The sequence below is a fragment of the Diabrotica virgifera genome, chromosome 4, assembly GCF_917563875.1.
Source record: "Diabrotica virgifera virgifera chromosome 4, PGI_DIABVI_V3a".
NCBI classification, from domain to species: Eukaryota; Metazoa; Arthropoda; class Insecta; order Coleoptera; family Chrysomelidae; genus Diabrotica; species Diabrotica virgifera.
In genome coordinates this window covers 28553104-28572773 of record NC_065446.1, presented here as the reverse complement: position 1 = coordinate 28572773, position 19670 = coordinate 28553104, and the positions used below count along the sequence as shown (strand labels likewise).

The 19670-nt window shown below is 34.5% G+C and overlaps 1 protein-coding gene across 1 annotated transcript in view; it reads left to right on the top strand.

Moving 5' to 3' along the window:
- LOC114349341 (uncharacterized) overlaps positions 1 to 19670 on the top strand; it is a 184270-nt gene that overhangs the window by 4905 nt on the left and 159695 nt on the right. The window contains exon 2 of the mRNA XM_050648096.1: positions 16964 to 17091. Coding sequence (XP_050504053.1) covers positions 16964 to 17091 — 128 coding nt within the window. The remainder of the gene's footprint in view (positions 1 to 16963; positions 17092 to 19670) is intronic.

The window sequence follows — 19670 nt, the reverse complement described above, 5'->3', positions numbered from 1 at the left end:
AAACAAAGCTTAGCTTTGAACAAACCGTCAATCTTTAGGATTCTTCTAAATTAAGTTAAGTCGTGTAAATTGAAACTTTAGATTATAAAATTAGTCGTGTAAATTAATAATACCCCGTATCCCTACTTAGTATGTGGTTAGTCACCCTGAACGATCTGGGTGCGAAAAGTTTTTTTTCCCTTACCTACCCTGGATTGTTTTTGTAATGGATTGGGAGATGGATTCGTAATGGTCTTGGTGTATGGTGAGGCGTCGATTTCAAGAAGTGTTGCTGCCTAAATGGGCGCAGTTCCCAAAGGCCATAAAAGAAAAAAAACTACATGTAATGTAAAATTAATATATGTGCACTTATACATTTGTTTCATATCTTCTGGTCGTAATACAAAATGAGTAAAATTTGTAGTTTTTGCAAACTTTCAAAGTTTGACTGTTTAGTACATTGTAATCATATAACTTTAATAGATGCTATAGTTTAATTCTATTACAATAATATATTTAAAATCCAAGCATATAAGATAAATTTTGATATTCATGTGGAATTCGGTCACGCAGCTTCGTCAAAAACAGCAGCCTACCGAGAGGCGAGGCGAGAGTGACGAATGCCAGCGAAGCATGCGCAGCCACAAATAGAGATACATGTGGGAAGACCTCTACAATGGAGTATTTGTCTTCTCCATTACAACGAACTGCCATTCCGCTGCCTTTTCCAACACTTAGATCGAAATACAACAAGCCCAATAGGATATTCCGGACTGATTGGAAAGGCCCTACCTGATTGTTAAAGACTACCAGTGGTTCATTTTAAACCTATCGATTGTGAGATTTCAAAAGGTGACAAGCGTATTCTTAGCAAGGACCAATTGTACTTGATTGAGATATCAGAAGTCTTTAAGTCAGGACATTGTTCAGAAGAATTTGTATTACATGATCCTGACCCAATGTCAAAGTTGAAATCGCTGAACGGTGCAATAATGCGGTTCTAATGTGGATATCTGGAACTGCATCCACACACTTTACTTGAAGCTTCGTCACTAGCTTAATGCATCTTTCAACTGCCTATGTATGGCATGGGAAAGCATCTAAACTCATAACAGGCTTGAAGTAATTGCTCACATACTGTTTTATCTCTTGATTAGTCAATGTTCTTAAGAGTGGAGGAGGAGTCAGTGTACTTGTGTTCCATTTGATAATTTCGTAATACTCTTTAGCTTCAAAGTTTAGGTTTGGTGGTTTAAAGATTCTCTATATTTACTAAACACACTAATATATTTTCTCCACACCTTTTTTGGACTGATACATATATCACTTACAAGATTTAGCAACAAAATCCATACTGTCGGTGTGCGCATGCGCGCAGAATAATAAAAATTCACTCCCAATCGCGCCTAAAGAAGTATAACTTCAAAAAAGTTTTTTTTCGAACCAACCTAATCTTTACATCATCAAAAGAAATAGGCTGCAGTGTGGCAAAATCACTTAGAGAGAATTAAGAGATAGAGCCGTCAAAACCCATTTATAACCAAAGACAGAATGGAATGAGGAGAAGAGGCACGTCTAAAGTATGATTGAAGGACCAGATGGAAGATGACTTAGTTAAGTACGAAATTGGAAAACCAAGACCAAGGATAGCAAGGAATGGGAACTGATTCTAGAACAGGCCAAGACCCACCATGGGAATGATGATAATGAAAGGTGTATCGCCCAAAGGGTTCAATGTTCTAAAGAGCTCATTTACTTCAAATTGTAATATAACCTACAAAAACCTTGATTTGATCTATTTTGAAATCTACGAAATCTAGAATATCCCGCAAAAACCCCCAAAAACAGTTCTTATTTTTAAAGTGGCGCATCTCATAGAAAAATCAGAAATTTAAATTTTGTATAAAATAAACAAAATAAAAAAATTAGCCCTGTGCAGACATCTAAATAAAAAGTTCGCTTTTCAAAAAAAAAGCATTTTTAGGTTATCTTCACTCAATCTACAGGTCTATCAGTGGCGGCCGGTCAAGGTCGACAGGGGCGGCAGTGCCGACCCACACATTTATGTACACATTGTAGATTTTCTAAATATTTAATTTAATCAGCGTTGATAATATTTGTTTCTGTAAAATAAAAAAAATATCTGAGATAATACAGACTAAATTTTATTCACTGTTTTTAAAAGAATTCGATCAATCCGATACGTTAAGTGATCCCTGAGCGTAAGAGACTTTTAAAATTAATAATCCCAGCCATGCATCCGATTGCGATTGTGTGAATTTTTTTTTGTAAGATCCGCTTCGGCTGGGACTTCAAGCCGTTCCTAGATTGACGATTTACTTGTAAAGAAGCTGTGAAATATTAGCCGATAGGCAACCAATTATACATTTCACCCCAATTTCACCCGTATTTGAATGGCAAAGTCCGGCAGATTCCAATCTGCCGATCGGTGATGGGCAGACACCAGCAAGGCACGTACCAAGCCACGTACTCTGCTGATAGTGCGCTCAGGATGAAATTAATTATGAAATAAGTAGCTTTTGGAATTTTAAATCTCAGTTAGTTTTCACTGTAGCAGATTTTCGTTAACAGCTTTTGGAAGTTTTTAATTTTATTAAGGGGTTACATAGGTCTTGCGGGTAAAAAAAGTGACTTTTTAAAAAATTATATCTCGAAAACTAAAAATTATTTTTATTTATAATTGGAACATGTAAAAGTATAGTACTTAAGGTACTCCCAAGCAAATTTTCAGCCAAAAATATTCATTTTTTTAGAGTTGACTGCAATTTTTCGACAACAGCCCTTCTTTTTGCGGTGGGCGGCATAACTAAGTCCAGTCTCATCTGAAATCAAAAAATCAAAAAGTTTCTTGTAGTTTATACCTCTGGCTAGTGAATGAACGAAGGAATTCTTGTTGAAGTTATACTTCTTTACCGGCGATAGAGGGTGATTTTTTTATATGTTAAAACCTATCAGCCCGGCGCATGCGCATTATAACTTTGTTCTGATTGGATGTTCAAATGACATGTCAAAAATTATCCGATATGGCAGCTGTGGTTTGGAGGTAAAGGTAAACAAATGTATAATATATTAGTTTTATTGTTGTGAGGACAGAAACAAAAAAGTTTATAATATTGTAGTGAATTTTAAATAGTTTTTAAAAGCAACAGGTACGTAATAATTGTTAATGTATCATGGATATAAACCTACCTATTTAATCTGCCAAAATACATAGTATCTATGTAATACTTTTATTTATATAATTTGATTACCATCAAAATTTCTATCAATATTCACCTAATATATTGTTTTTTTACTCTATGTTTTGTTGTATTTTTTCAATTCTAAATCATTTCAATTCAAAATTAAAATAATTTGATCAATTTTCAAAATATCAAAATATCACAAGTTTAGTCCGTTTAGTTAGTCGATCTTCGTAAATAATGACACATACTGTCCGTGGCTAAGCGGAGAAGGCGAATGAATTCCAATACCAACCGCTCTTATCAGCGCTGGTTCGAGTCCCAATAGAAACTTTTTTTGTTTTGTTTTTTTTTTAATACCTTTTATGATTGTAAGTATATTTATTATATAATTGTATTTTCAGAAAATACGTATTTAGTTAAAAAAATTTTCGACAATTAATGTTCAGACATCATTTGTGGCTTGTTTAATGTGTTTGTGTGTGTTTTATTCTTTTATTATTTTAATTTTTGGCACTGTTCTAATAAAAATGTTTGAGAAGTAGTAAGTATAAATTAGTTTAATATTTAAACAAAATATAAATAAAAAGTATATTAATTTCGTTTAAATCATATAATAGAAGTATAACTTCTTACGTGCGTACAAAGTACACACACACATTCTTTTTTAGTTAGGTGAAGTTGTTTTTGTTTTATAAAAAAACTACTTTAAAAATGGTAATTTTTGAAAAAATGAGAAAAATTGGGGTCGAAAATGTGTTTAAACCTGTGCAAAATCTTCAAATTTCATTTTTTTTTTAATTCCTTCGTTCATTCACTAGCCAGAGGTATAAACTACAAGAAACTTTTTGATTTTTTGATTTCAGATGAGACTTTTTTTTTTTCGTCTTTAAAGAGGGGGGTCTGGAATCTTCAAAAGACACCTCAGTCCAGAACGCCGCCTGACTGACCTTAGTGCAGGATTCATTCGTCGTAGTACCAGCGATAGTTCCCGAGGTGCTTTAAAACGCTCTCTCGTCGCCGAGGCTACGCCGAATGCCTACCTGCTAAACCAGACCCTCCTCTGTCATCCAGCGCTCCGAAAACGGAATGGCCGCTGCAAGGTCGACATCGCTTCCGAATCACTTTACCTTCATTTATCCACAGACTGTAAGCAAGGAGGCCCTTCATTTTCCCCGTTCCCCCTTTTTTTGGTCCCAAGATTGGGTTTTTTTTTTTTTTGTTTTGAGCGTCTTTCCCACAGTCTGTCTCATACAATATATCTCACTTATTCGCCTCTCGTCAAAACTTATTCCCTCTGCCTTCTACTCGTCATATATTTCACCCCTATCGTTGGTACAGCTGTTTTTCCTCCTCTTCTTTCTTCTTGATCACTACACGGATATAGTTGTGTATGCTAGTCCAACCAGTTTTATTTTCAATCATTCTCTCAATCATTTCTCGCACTGTCAAAAAATTCACACCTGTCTCTCTTTCCATTCTATTTCTTTCTACTATCCATCTGTTGCACTCTAGCATGGTATGTGTAACAGTGTCCGGGTGTCTGCAGTATAGACATTCGTCAGTGTCAGCCTTTCCAAACCTAGAGAGGTAGGCTCTAAAACACCCGTGTCCTGTGAGCACCTGCGTCAGGAAATAGTCCAGTCGCCTGTGACCACAGTCCATCCAATCCTTTAAGTTAGGAAGCAGCATCTTTGTCCACTGTGCCACATGCTCCATGTTGTTCCATTCTTGCTGCCATCTTTCAATTGACCTTTCTCTTTCCTGTCTTCTCTCGGCCATAGTAAGCTCAAGGTCTCTTCTCTCATACAGTTCTTTTCTTTCTACTACCAACACATGCAGCGGAACACATCCAGTGATGGCCCACAAGGCTGCGGCAGACACAGTCCTGTAGGCGCATGCCACTCGCAGCAGACTTGTTCTGTCCACTGGTGTAATGAGCCCCCTGTAGGCCCGTATCCCTACCGCCTCACTCCAGACTGGGGCTGCATAGAGGACGATCGACTGAACAACACCGTGCAAGGCCCTCCTCCTTTCGGATTTGGGTCCTCCAATGTTGGGCATCACCCTCCCCAACGCAGCCGCACTGTTTGCAGCCTTCCGGGTCACCACCTGCACGTGCTCCCCCCATTTTCCATTCTGGTGCATCGTTACTCCTAGGTACTTTATGTGTTTCTTGGGTGTTAGACACGCTTCTGCACACTGTAGCTCCACACTTTGCCTGTTCCTTTTCCCCTTCAGAATGATGGCCTCGGTCTTCTCTGCCGCGAGTTTCAGTCCATGCTGTGTCATCCATTTCTTCACGACGCCGCCTGCTTTCCGTACTCGGTATTTAAGATCTGGCTCGTCCCGCGCCACTACCAGCACAGCGAGATCGTCTGCAAATGCGAAGGGAGACGTACCCTCTCCATATTCACAGTTCAGAATCCCGTCATATGCTAGATTCCATAGCGTCGGGCCCAAGACAGATCCCTGGGGAACACCTGCCGTCACATCCACGATCGTGCCTTTCTCCACCATAATTCTTCTTTCAGACAGATATTCCGCTACCACGTTCATCAGGTATCCAGGACACTCTCTCTTCTCCATTGCCTTCATTACCTCGTTCCACTGCAGCGTATTGAATGCATTCCTAACATCGAACAACAACAGGGCCGCCCAACGGTGTTCATCCCCTCTATTGCGCAATGCGTCGAATACACTCACGATTGCATCAATCGTGCTTCTGCCTTTACAGAAACCAAACTGCCTCGGGGACAAGCCTCCCGACCTCTCAATCATGCCATCGATACGTCCCCGCAGCATTCTTTCATACAGCTTACCGACGCACGGAAGAAGGCAGATGGGTCGATACTTTTCCCCAGCTTTGGGAAGCAGTACCAACTTCGATGTCCTCCAAGGCTCAGGAAAGGTCTGTGCTTCCAGCAGTGCATTCATGTGCTCCAGAAGCCACGCGGGCTCCGCCCGTCCTAGACACCTCACCGCCTCAGGTGATATCTGATCCAAACCAGGGGACCTGCGCGTCTTAAGTGCGCCCAATGCCTCGACAAGTTCATCCATGGTAAAGGGTACAGCCCGCTCAGCTTCCTCGTCTCTCCGTACACCATGCCACCTGCCCGCGGGAAAGAGCTCTCGTGTTACCTCGAGCTTCTTATCCATAGGCATTTCATACGAGGGGTACGCATGGAACTTTTTCATGGCGATCCTGTATCCTTGACCCCAGACGTCCTCATCCAGTTTTTCACACAGTTCTCTCCAGTGCCTTCTCTTTTCTGCACGAATTTTCCTGTAGAGTTCCCTCTTCCGTAGGCGGTACTCCTCCTCGATCTCCTCGATGACATCAGGATCGACTCCTGCTCTGCCCCTTGCTCTCGTTAGCCTTCTTCTCATGACTATACATTCATTTCTTTGTGTCTCGATGTCCGCGTTCCACCAGTAGGGCATCTTGTTTATATCTCGGCGACTCCTCCTGCTTCCCTCCATCGCTTCTTTAATTACCCTCTCCAGGTTTTCGACTGTCGGTGATTGACCCTGCATCATGCTAACTCTCCATTTGATCAGCTCCTCGTATACTTTCCAGTCATTTCCATCGCCGCATCCGCCTCCCGACGTACCAGACGCGCGGACTGCGTTAGTAGTTCCCGCCCCGACTATCGAGAATCCGATGTACTGATGCTCCGTTCCGGTGTAGTCTGGTAAAACCTTCCAGCCTCTTGCTTTCGCCGCTATTCCTTGTGTCGCCATAGTCACGTCGATGTACGTACCTGTACCTCTCCTAACAAACGTAGGCGCCAGACCTGTGTTCAGTACTACTAGATCCAGAGTACCCACCCAGTCGGTTAGTATCCTGCCGCGAGTGTCGGTGATAGGAGATCCCCACTCCGCTGCTTTTGCATTAAAGTCTCCCAGCACTACGCATTCTCCTCCTGTATTCCCCACTTCCTGCATGATCTCGTCCATCTTCCTCTCATACTCACCCACTGTTATGTTCGGAGAAACATAACAGCAGACCAGCTGCATATTCTCCATCCGGACGATCACGTATCCTTCCTTCGGTTTAATTTCATACACTCGCAGCTTTCTATTGTAGATTCGTACAGCGGCCCTTCCAGTCGTATCCACAAACCATCCTCTTTTCTTAGCCGCTGTTGGGTTTGGCTCCGCCGTCACCAGCACGTCGATATTCTTTTCTACGGCGGCAGCCTCGGCGAGATCATGTGCTAATCTCGCCGTTCCCACGTTCGTTTGTAGTACTCTCAGCTCTCGGATCTTTCAGATGAGACTGGACTTAGTTATGCTGCCCACCGCAAAAAAGGACTGTTGTCGAAAAATTGCAGTCAACCCTACAAAAATGAATATTTTTGGCTGAAAATTTTTTTGAGAGTACCTTAAGTACTATACTTTTACACGTTCCAATTATAAATAAAAATAATTTTTAGTTTTCAAGATATAATTTTTTTAAAGGTCACTTTTTTTTACTTGCAAGACCTATGTAACTCCTTAACAAAAGCGACAATCTTGCAATTGATGATATCTCGATCCGTGAAGCAATCGGTTTGAAAACTTTATTAAATGATTATTCTTTTAATATTTTTTTACATATTTTTAAGAACGTGTTTACCCAAACTGATGTGATGTTCAATGTTGTTCAAAATTCAAAATCAGTCAACTGACATTATTTATTCCAAAAATAGAATAACAAAGCTAAATTTTTGATACTATTATTACTTATGCAAATAGATACTCATTTCTTCAAATGAAGATTTGCAAATTTTTGACCTCTTTAACGATTAAAGTTACGCCAAAGAATTTTCAAAATATCTGTTAGACAAGTGTATTAAAATTATCCATCATTCTTTAATTAATCAAATAAAATAAGGAAATTAATTAGAAGTTTTATATGCTGATCCAACTATTTTCGGAAGATGGGATAAGTTACAAAATATGTATAATTTTATATACTGCAATTAGTCTGGGCTGATTATTATCGGAGAATAGGCCATTTTTGGGAAAAGTTATTTACCAGCAATTTTATTGCTGGAATCGAATCTTATGATTGTATGTATTAATAATATAGGTATGCAAAGTCCGCAGATAGTGTGCTACTTTTTTTATAAACAAAATGGCGCCCGAAAATCGTGTTTTTTCAATTTTTGCTCTATAACTCCAAAGATTTTAACTTTACACCAAAAACACTCAAATTCACCGCAATTAAATTCTGCATAGAGACGTGTTTTTTCCGATTTACTTCGATGAAAACTTTCCCCGGAAAAAGCGGGTTTTTCCAACAAAATCTTTAATTTTCATCAAAACTTAGATAAGTAATTGTTAATAAATAATTAAATAACTTGGTAATGTAAAAGCTCTTTTCGTCTAGATTATAATTCCAGAAGCCCATGGAAATTGAACGAACAGTTTAGCAACAATTGAACTGTTAATTAAAAATTTACGGTCGCTATAATAACGACAATAATTATGATGCATAAGAATAACTATGATTTTTTCATAAAAAGACACTATACCTATCTAATGTACTTTCCAGAATTGAAATTGGACTATTTAAGCGGCCTCGGGAATATTTTAAAATTATAAAGAATTTTTTGGCTTATAAACAAATAGAATATCTCGGGAAATATTAAACTAAATTAAATTATAAAAACGGTATTCGAAAAGCAGCAGCAGGACGCTTCTTTTAAAAGAAAAAACGTTTAATTATGATGAGTAGTTCCTGAGATACAACCGGTCAAAGTTGACCGGAATTTACGGCAAAGATATAAACAACAGGATCAAACCATCACCTTTTCAACCATCACCATCACTTTCAAACCATCACCTTTTTATTTTTGTCCTCTTTCTTCACACCAATTTTCATATCCTTAAAATACTCATAACATATATTATTATAATAAAAACTATCGATAATACGTGTGAAAATTGCCAAAAATAGCAAAATTCCAATCAAAAATTAGGTTGGAGAAAATGTAACCCTCAAAGTTCAAAATCGGTATACGTTAAAAAAATGCATTTTCTCGGCTTCTCATGGAGCAATTTCCTTCATTCTTTTTTTGTTCCCAAGTAATTCGAGTAGAGCCATCGAACTAACGCATTATTAGATGTCAAACTTGCTTTTGTTTGGTTATAATAAATTAATTTATTTATTATAACACAAAATTTTAATTTGTTTAAATAAAAATTGTTTAAATAATTCTACAGCTTTCAAATGAGAATATTTATGTTTTTAACTTTAAAAGGTACACTTGTAGTAAGTTTATCTAAAAAAAGCCTACAACTGGAAAAAATATGTAGTTTTCTGTTCTTATAAATAAAATAATCTATTATGACAAAACAAAAGCAAGTTTGACATTTAATAATACGTTAGTTCGATGGCTCTACTCGAGTTATTAGGGAACAAAAAAAGAATGAAGGAAATTGCTCCATGGGAAGCCGAGAAAATGCATTTTTTTAACGTATACCGATTTTGAACTTTGAGGGTTACATTTTCTCCAACCTAATTTTTGATTGGAATTTTGCTATTTTTGGCAATTTTCACACGTATTATCGATAGTTTTTATTATAATAATATATGTTATGAGTATTTTAAAGATATGAAAATTGGTGTGGAGAAAGAGGACAAAAATAAAAAGGTGATGGTTTGAAAATTATGATCCTATTGTTTATATCTTTGCCGTAAATTCCGGTCAACTTTGACTGGTTGTATCTCAGGAACCACTTGTCATAATTAAACGTTTTTTTTTCTTTTAAAAGAAGCGTCCTGCCGCTGTCTTTCGAATACCGTTTTCACAATTTAATTTAGTTTAATATTTCCCGAGATATTCTATTTGTTTATAACCCAAAAAATTGTTAATAATTTTAAAATATTCCTGAGACCGCTTAAATAGTCCAATTTCAATTCTGTAAAGTACATTAGATAGGTATAGTGTCTTGTTATGAAAAAATCATAGTTATTCTTATGCATAATAATTATTGTCATTACTATAGCGACCGTAAATTTTTAATTAACAATTCAATTGTTGCTAAACTGTTTATTCAATTTCCATGGGCTTCTGGAATTATAATCTATACGAAAAGGGCTTTACATTACCAAGTTATTTAAATATTGATTAACAATTACTTACCTAAAATTGTTACCAATTTAGTTGAGTGGTGTAACAAAAACAGACTCTTTTTAAACATTAATAAATGTCATTTCATTAGCTTCCACAAAGTTGCAAAAAAATATCAATCATCATATGTCATCGACAGTAAAGCGCTCTCTTATGTTAAAACAGTAAAGGATTTAGGAGTAATATTCGATGAAAACTTAACGTTTGTGGATCACATTAACTATGTGACAGCAAAGGCTTCAAAAGTATTGGGTTATATACTTCGCAGTTGTGCTGATCTTTCCCTTAATACAATAAAGGCTGTTTACTCACCATTGGTTATATCTACAGCGTGTCTACTTGAGTTGGAAACATATGGGAAACTTTTTTATTATTAATTTTACGAAAAAAAGTTATTCTTTATAAAAAGTTCTGCATGCCCCAAAACCTAAGATTCAATTATCAGATATCAAATTTTCTCAATATTATACGAGGTATGTCAAAAAATATGAATTTCGGCTAAGGGTAAAGTACCTTTATTTCTCTCAATATCGAAAATTCTTATGATAAAAAGTTGTTTGGAATTAAAAACTAAGATGAAATATGCAATTACATGCTTCTTATTGAAAAAAAAATATTTTTCTCAAATTTATGGATACCCAACATCGTTTTTAATTATTACAAATATCATAACTCGTTTATTATTCATTTTACGAAAAAAAGTTATTCTTCATAAAAAACTTTGCATGGTCTAAAATCTAAGACACAACCATGATATATCAACTTTTATTAATTTTATACGAGGTGTGTCAAAAAATATGAAATTCGCTCAATATTATAGCACCTTTATATTTCACAGTATTTCAATTAGAAGGATGTAATTGCATATTGACACATAGTTTTTAATTCTAAACAACTTTTTTAATAACCGTTTTCAATATTGTGAAAAATAAAGGTACTTTACTCTTGAGTGAAATTCATATTTTTTGACATAACTCGTATAAAATTAATAAAATGTCATATCTGTTGGTTGAATCTTCGGTCTTAGGACATACAGAGATTTTTATAAAGAATACCTTTTTTTCGTAAAAGTAATAATAAAAGAGTTATCGTATGTGTAATGAATAAAAACGAAGTTAGTATCAATAAATTTGAGAAAAATTTGGAAAATATTTTTTTCCAATTAGAAGCATGTAATTACATATTTGAGCTTGGTTTTTATTTCCAAACAACTTTTCATAATAAGAATTTTCGATATTGAGAGAAATAAAGGTACTTTACCCTTAGCCGAAATTCATATTTTTTGACATACCTCGTATAATATTGAGAAAATTTGATATCTGATAATTGAATCTTAGGTTTTGGGACATGCAGAACTTTTTATAAAGAATAACTTTTTTTCGTAAAATTAATAATAAAAAAGTTTCCCATATGTTTCCAACTCAAGTAGACACGCTGTATATTAGAATTCTCCTCTATTGTCTGGTCACCATTTTATAATGTTCATGTTGTTTGTCTCGAGAGAGTTCAAAATAAGTTTTTAAGATTTGCAGCATACAGATTGGGATATAATGTTACTGAACTAAACCACAACTATACCATCATCCGTAGTGATCTCAATTTGCACTCCTTAAAAGACCGTAGAATTATAAATGATCTAGCTTTTATTTATAAACTATTAAATAGTGAAATCAATTGTCCTGATTTATTAAAATTAATAAACTTTAATATTCCAAACCATAATCTGAGAAATAATAACTTGTTCCATGTACCTCATCATTCAACAAACTATGGTCTTAACTCACCAATAGATAGAACTTTAAGTCGCCTGAATGATTTGGACATCGATTTATTCTTTTCTTCCAGTCGAGTATTTAAAAACCGACTAAAATCAATTTTTCCGGTCAGCACTTATGCTTAATATTTAATATTATATTTTCAGTGGATTTGTTAATTTTTGCCATGGATAATGCTTTTGTATTATGTAATGTGTTAATTTTTTATTGTCTGTAGTTAGTTGATTAATGTCAGTTTATATTATATTATTATGTATTGTCACTGCATAACGTGGATTGTGTGTATGTTAAATTTAGTTTTATTGTAATGTACTTACTACAGTTTTATGCTGTCACACTTTCATTTAATTCATTTAATTTTATTTTTAGTCTTTTACTGTTTTACTGGACTTTACTAATACTACTTTTACTTCTACTTATTGTTTATATATGTATATTTTTTTTAAATTGGGGAAACCCGTAAATAAATAAATAAAATTTTAGTTGAAAATTAAAGATTTTGTTGGAAAAACCCGCTTTTTCCGGGGAAAGTTTGCTTCGAACTGAATCGGGAAAAACACGTCTCTGTGCAGAATTTAATTCAATTTTTATTTGTGTGTTTTTGGTGTAAAGTTAAAATCTTTGGAGTTATAGAGCAAAAATTGAAAAAAACACGATTTTCGGGCGCCATTTTGTTTATAAAAAAAGTAGCACACTATCTGCGGACTTTGCATACCTATATTATTAATACATACAATAATAAGATTCGATTCCAGCAATAAAATTGCTGGTAAATAACTTTTCCTTGTATTTTGCTAATTAGCCCAGAGTAAATTCATTGCAACAAACTGTTCCCGAAATTAATAAATTATTATTATCATGAATTCTCTCATTTCCACCAACTTTTGCCTTAAATGAACGGGATTTCTCTTGTCTCAAAAGAGTCAAAACGTATTGTCGAAACACCATAAAACAAAAGAGAATGTCAAGCTTTCCTCAAATAGTCAATAGAAAAAAACTATTAAAATCTCTCCAACGCACTAATAAATTTTACGATGATGTTATAACCCATTTTGCTACTTCCAAACAACATAGACTAAAGTTAATTTATACACATGTTTAGGTTCTAAATCTAAGTGAAAAAACAAAAATAATCAAAAACAAAACATCTCCTATGATGATTGAATCCTTTTAATTAGATGGTATACCCATCTGAGGAGACAAAAACCTTGCCGACCCTGTCCCTAAAGCCACGAGCCGCCACTGAGGTCTATAAAAATAGACAAGTTTTGTAAAAGCCACAACTATGCGTTTGAATTTTTGAAATTTTTAAATTAATTGCAACCTACGAAAAACAAAATAAAAATGAAAGAATGACTTTTTGGGGCTAGGGGAGGGGTGGTGGGCTAAAATTGTGCTGAATATGAATCATATAGAATTATAGAACATAAAAAGATGAAAAAAATCGATTTCCGGGAGTGAGGGCATTTTGCCTGGCTTAACCCATTCACTGTCTAGTCTAAGAGCTAGTGTACCCTCCGACTAACGGTCTTCCTGTAAGGCTAGAAATTTGTCTAGTGATAATTCATAGCACACCAAGGCTAAAAACATGACCTGTACCATGAAAAGTGCAAATTTAGGGGGTAAAATAAACTTTCTCCTGTAAGGTTTAAATTTAAGTATGTGTTTCAGTAAGTCATTTAGAAGAAATGTGTACAATAACAGGCGATTATGAACAGCATAACACCTTGCCAGGAGATGGGAAAGATTAGGCTTTTTTCCTAAAATTATTTTTTTCCATCGAGCAAAGTTTTTTTTAGATTTTTTGAGTCATTCCAAACAGAAAAGATCTTTAGTGACTTTTCTCTTAGGTGAATAGTTTTTGACATATAAGCGATTAAAAAGTTTAAAAATTGCTAAATTGACCATTTTTAACCCTGAATCGGACATTTAACTGAAAATTCAAATGTTGCTAAGGTAGGTAAATATTCTTTAAACGTCGATTGATGAAATCCCAAAGAGTTATTTGCAATACAATATCGAAAACCCCCTTGTTTTTTAATTGCTAATTAAGCGGGCGCGACACTGTACAAGTATGTATAAGTACGGGACAATGTATAAGTGAGGACGTTTGAGTTTGCATAAATTCATTATCTCGAGAATGGGCAAATTTGAAGAGAAATCGTCGGACAGGTCGATTTTTATTTTTAAATTAGGATTTTTTGGCATACATATAATACTAGTGACGTCATCTATCTGGGCATGATGACGTAATCGATGATTTTTTTGAATGGGAGTAGGGGTCGTGTGATAGTTCATTTGAAAGGTTATTTAATTCTCTAGTCAGTAATATAAACGTTAACCTAATTATTTATACAAATGGTGTGCAAAAAATTTTTCTTCTTTTTGTGTAAATTAATTTAATAATTTTTTTTGTACATCGTGTATAAATCATTATGTTAATGTTTATATCTCTGAATAGAGAATTAAATAACCTTTCAAATGAGCTATCACACGACCCCTACTCCTATTCAAAAAAATCATCGATTAAGATATTACGCCCAGATGGATGACGTCACTAGTATTATATATATGCCAAAAAGTCCTAATTTAAAAATGGATCTGTCCGAGGATTTCTCTTCAAATTTGCCCATTCTCGAGATAATGAATTTATGCAAACTCAAACGTCCTCACTTATACTACAGTGTCGCGCCCGCTTGATTAGCAATTAAAAACAAGGGGGTTTTTGATATTGTATTGCAAAAAATTCTTCAGGATTTCATCAATCGACATTTAAAGAATATCTACCTACCTACCTTGGCAACATTGAAATTTTCAGTTAAATGGCCGATTTCGCGATTTTTAAATTTTTTAATCGCTCATATATGTCAAAAAATATTAACCTAAGAGAAAAGTCACTAAAGACCTTTTCGGTTTGGCATGATTCAAAAAACCTTAAAAAGCTTTGTTCGATGCAAAAAAAATAATTTTAGGAAAAAACCCTAATCTCTCCCCTCGCCTGGCAAGGTCTTAAGCTGTTCAGAATCGGCTGGCATTGTACACATTTCTTCTAAATGACTTACTCAAACACATACTTAAGTTTAAACTTTACAGGAGAAAGTTTATTTTTCCCCTAAACCAGTGATACTCAACCTGCGGCCCTCTAGCGTTTTTTATGCGGTCCGAAGGCTAACTAAAGGGCCCTGTGATCAAATTATTTGTCTTTCACGTGTTTTCTCTAATTATTTGATAGTGTGCCGATGTGTTTGAGGCGTGTGTGGGAGTGAGGCAGACAATTGAATGACTTGAATTTTAAATTGTATTAAAATTTTTAAGAACTCTGAAAAGCAAAGTATTATTAACTTTTAATAATAACTTATAAAAGTTAATGAACAAATACTTATTTTAAAAATAATCAATACTTATTTACTATATTGCAACGACCCATTTAGTAATCACAAGAAAAATTCAGGTCCGGATTAACATAAAATAATTGTGACCTTGAAACAACATCCTGTATATTAAAATTTTTAAAATTCGTCTGCACATTTAAAAAGAGCATAAAAACTAAATTTAATTGCTCGCTTCAATTTTTTGCGCAGACAACTTAATGACATTAATTTTGAAATAATTATATCGAAATTTTTGTTTTGAAAGTACGAGTTCTTAAAAATTTCAAAAAAAAAGTCATTGAATTGTCTGCGCAAAAAATGGAAGCTCCATTAAAGCTCTTTTCAAATGTGCAAACGGGTTTTGAAAATTTCAATATACAGGATGTTGTTTCAAGGTCACAATGGATTTATAATTTTGTTTAATCTGGACCTGGATTTTTCTTCTGATTAGTTTTGGGTTCTAAATGATTGGATGGTTTGGGTTCTAAATGTGACATACGTGTACCAAATATCAAAAAAAATATACAAGGTGATTCTAATGTTATGGGTCCAGAAAGAAATTGGGCAAAATCGATAGAACACCCTGTAACTAGGTTATAAAGTCGGAGGAGCAATAAATTTAGTATGTCTAGAACCGCCTCATGTACCTCTATTCACTATTCAAGTATTTCCGTTTCCCAATGGAACACCCTGTATACTACTTCATCTTAATTGCGGCCCGCAAGCTGTGGCAATAGCTACTATGTGGCCCAGGAAAGAAAAAGGTTGAGTATCGCTGCCCTAAACTATGCACTTTTCGATTCACCTTGTAGGGCTGATGCCTGCCAGGTCATGGTTTTTAGCCTTTGTGTGCTATGAATTATCACTATACAAATTTCTAGCCTTACAGGACGACCATTAGTCGGAGGGTTCACTAGCTCTTAGACTAGTCGATCACGTGCCAGCTTGTGATATGGTTACTTCAGTAGGATGTAGTTTAACAGAATGGCTCCTACAGTATTTCTCATGATCATTTTTCAGTGCGTAACAAATGATAGGAAAAAGGGTAAGTCCGTGATAATACACATTTATGACATTTATTCTAACATGACATTTTAGTTAAATCTGACAGTTGTCACATTTTATTTTCAATTTGGAATAAAAACCAATCAAACGTGTTTCTTGCATTTATAAAATGGTATTTTCTTTGATTTGTATAGTCTTATAAATTATACAGATTATATTTGTAATATTATTATCTAATTAAAAAAAAATTATTTTTTTATTATCTATCGACAACTAGAATAACTAGAATAAATGTTATAAAAATGTCACCGACGTGCCTTTTTTTCTGTCACATACAATTTAATGCGTTAGAAAGAAATCGAAAAACTGTGACGCACTGAAAGATGATCATGAGAAATACTGTAGCTTCAATAGGCAGTGAATGTGTTAAAGGGCGTACCCTTTAGGATCAGAAAATATTTTTTTAAAAAAGGTATTTTTTCAATATAAATAAAACTGTATTTTAGGTGAATTGGAATCCGAGGAACCTAACCTGGTCTTCAATGTTCGTCAGAAGCTATGCACTTTAAGTTCTTGCTTTGCACAACTTACACATAAGGCACAAACCATTTTTCAGAACAGTGCAAAAGTAGAGGTAAGTCATATTTTAAGTTTTTGGGTACCATCTATTTTAGGTAATGATTATATTTATTGTGATTGAGATTTCAATTATTATTCTAACCCCCTTTGTGGCTCAGTGGTAAAGAAGCTTACCATTGGACTCAAAAGCCATGAGTTCGAATCCTGGCAGGGAGGGAGATTTTTCTTCATTAAAAAATTTATTAAATGAAAATAATTCCTATCCTTGTGTGATCGATACTCACCTGAGGGACAGCAGATATTCGGATTCAATAAGAGTCTCTTTGTAAAGACAATGAAGTTGATTTTACTAAGTAACAAGACATTTACTCAACATACACTACACATTACTCATTACTAATTACGTGGCTAAAGGTTCCAAACCAAGGCCAGAATTAAAATAAAACAAGATTGCATTTCATTGATGCAATTTATTATTGACATAAGGTCTTAGGTAGTTCACAAAGAGTAAATTTGAAGTATTTCTGTGAAGATTTTGAGAAAATGTGAAGACAAGTGAATATTCAAAATTCAGTGGAAATAACCAGGTATCCTATACCATATACCTAGTGAGGAAAATACATCACCACAACTGAACCAATATTGTGCAATAATGCCCACACATGCCACAATAATTACTATATTGCACAATAAAAATCCAAAGTCAAAATCCGAGAGATTTAGATAGTATGAAATAATAGCTTTTGTTATCTTTAATAAAAAATATTTCTTCGTTATTATTAAATGGCAGAAATACTAAATTTAAGTTTCAGCTTTACACTATACAGTATGAAAATAATTAAGATATTATTTATAGTGGGAAAACACATATTGTGGGGAAGCACATTTTGTGATTTTGTTTTGAGAAAGTATAAGTTTATTATAATTGATGGAGGTCACGTTAAAGAATAACAAATTAAGATGTGATATAGATTTATCAATAAATTCCATAACCATATTACCATAGTTACTATTTTAATTGGGAAATTAGCCACTATTTAAGAGCGTAGGTGCAAAATTTTGGGCTATTGCTTTTTAAACGGATTAATTTTTTTCGAATTATGAGAAAATTAATAAGTATCTTTTAAAAATTTAAATGCAGAATGAAAGATTAGATTATTACCGAGAACTGAAAAACCGAGAGTTCCTGAAAACTTCTATAGTATATTTTTTTATAAGTTACATGGGTGAAGAAAAAAAGAGAAAATTTAGTGTGATTTTTAATTTAAAAAATCTCATTCAAAGGAAACTTTTTGTTGGAAACTAAGGAACTTTCGGCCCTCGGTAATAATGTAGTGTTTCATTCTGCATTTAAATTTTTCAAAAATACTTTAGTTTTCTCAGGATTGGAAAAAATGATGCATTTGCATCATCTTGGCGCGAAATTTTGCGCCTACGCCCTTAAACAGATCGGTGAAGGTCTCATCAAACATGTGTAGCAAATTCAGCAGCAGAATCTAGCTGCTCTTACATTAGACAAGACGAAACCGGCGGGTTCGTTGGAAAAAATATTCCCATGAGATTTTATTGCATAATCACATTCGTAAGACACCCCAGAATAAGGTTCAAGAAGTCGCCCACGCGAAAAGTGGTCAAATTTTTTTTAACAATTTTTTTTATTCAAATTGCAAAAATCAATATTTTCGGCCCGGAGAATTTTTTTTTAGATTTTTCGGACCATTCCGGACAGAAAAAGTATCTTATAATTTTTCTCTTAAGTTGATCGTGTTCGAATTATAAGCAATTTAAAATTTGAAAAACGCGAAAGTGGCCAATTTTAAGACTTAATAACTCGGTTAAAAATGATTATTATGAAAGTCAGAAAGTGACTAAATCAAATTTAAAGCCCTCCCTTCATGATCCTGAAGAAATTTGTGTTATTAATTTATTACTAAGCTGTTATTTTTAATTATTAATAATGAGTGGTAAGATCGTATTGACGCGGCTGTAAATGTGAGTGCGAGTGAGATGCGCCATTGGACTGCCTGAACGGCATCTCTTTCGCACTCATCATGGACGGCCGCCTAATACGTGCATGTCGCTCATTATTTTTACTTAAAAATAACAGCTTAGTAATCAAATAATGACAACAATTTCTTCACGATCTTGTAGGGGGGGCTTTAAACTTTGATTTAGTTATTTTCTGACTTTCATAGTAATAACTTTTAACCGAGTTATTAAGCCTTGAAAATCGCCATTTTTCGTTTTTTTCAATGTTAAAATGCTTTTACCTCGAAAACGATTAACTTTAGAGAAAAATTATAAGAGACCTTTTTTATCCAGAATGGTCCAAAAAATCTAACACAATTTGTTTCGGCCAAAAATATTGATTTTTACAATTTTATTAAAAAAATTGTTAAAAAAATTTGGACCACTTTTCACGTGGGCGACTTCTTGAACCTTATTCTGGGATGTCTCACGAATGCGATTATGCAAAAAAATCTCATGGGAATATTTTCTCCAAAGAACCCGCCGTTTTCGCCTTGTCTACATGTTGATCCCGTTGATCTGAAATGAAAGATGTCAAAAGATGGAAAACAATTCAGTTGTAAGATAAAAAGAAATGAAATTAGTGGAGGTAGGAGATTTAGCGAT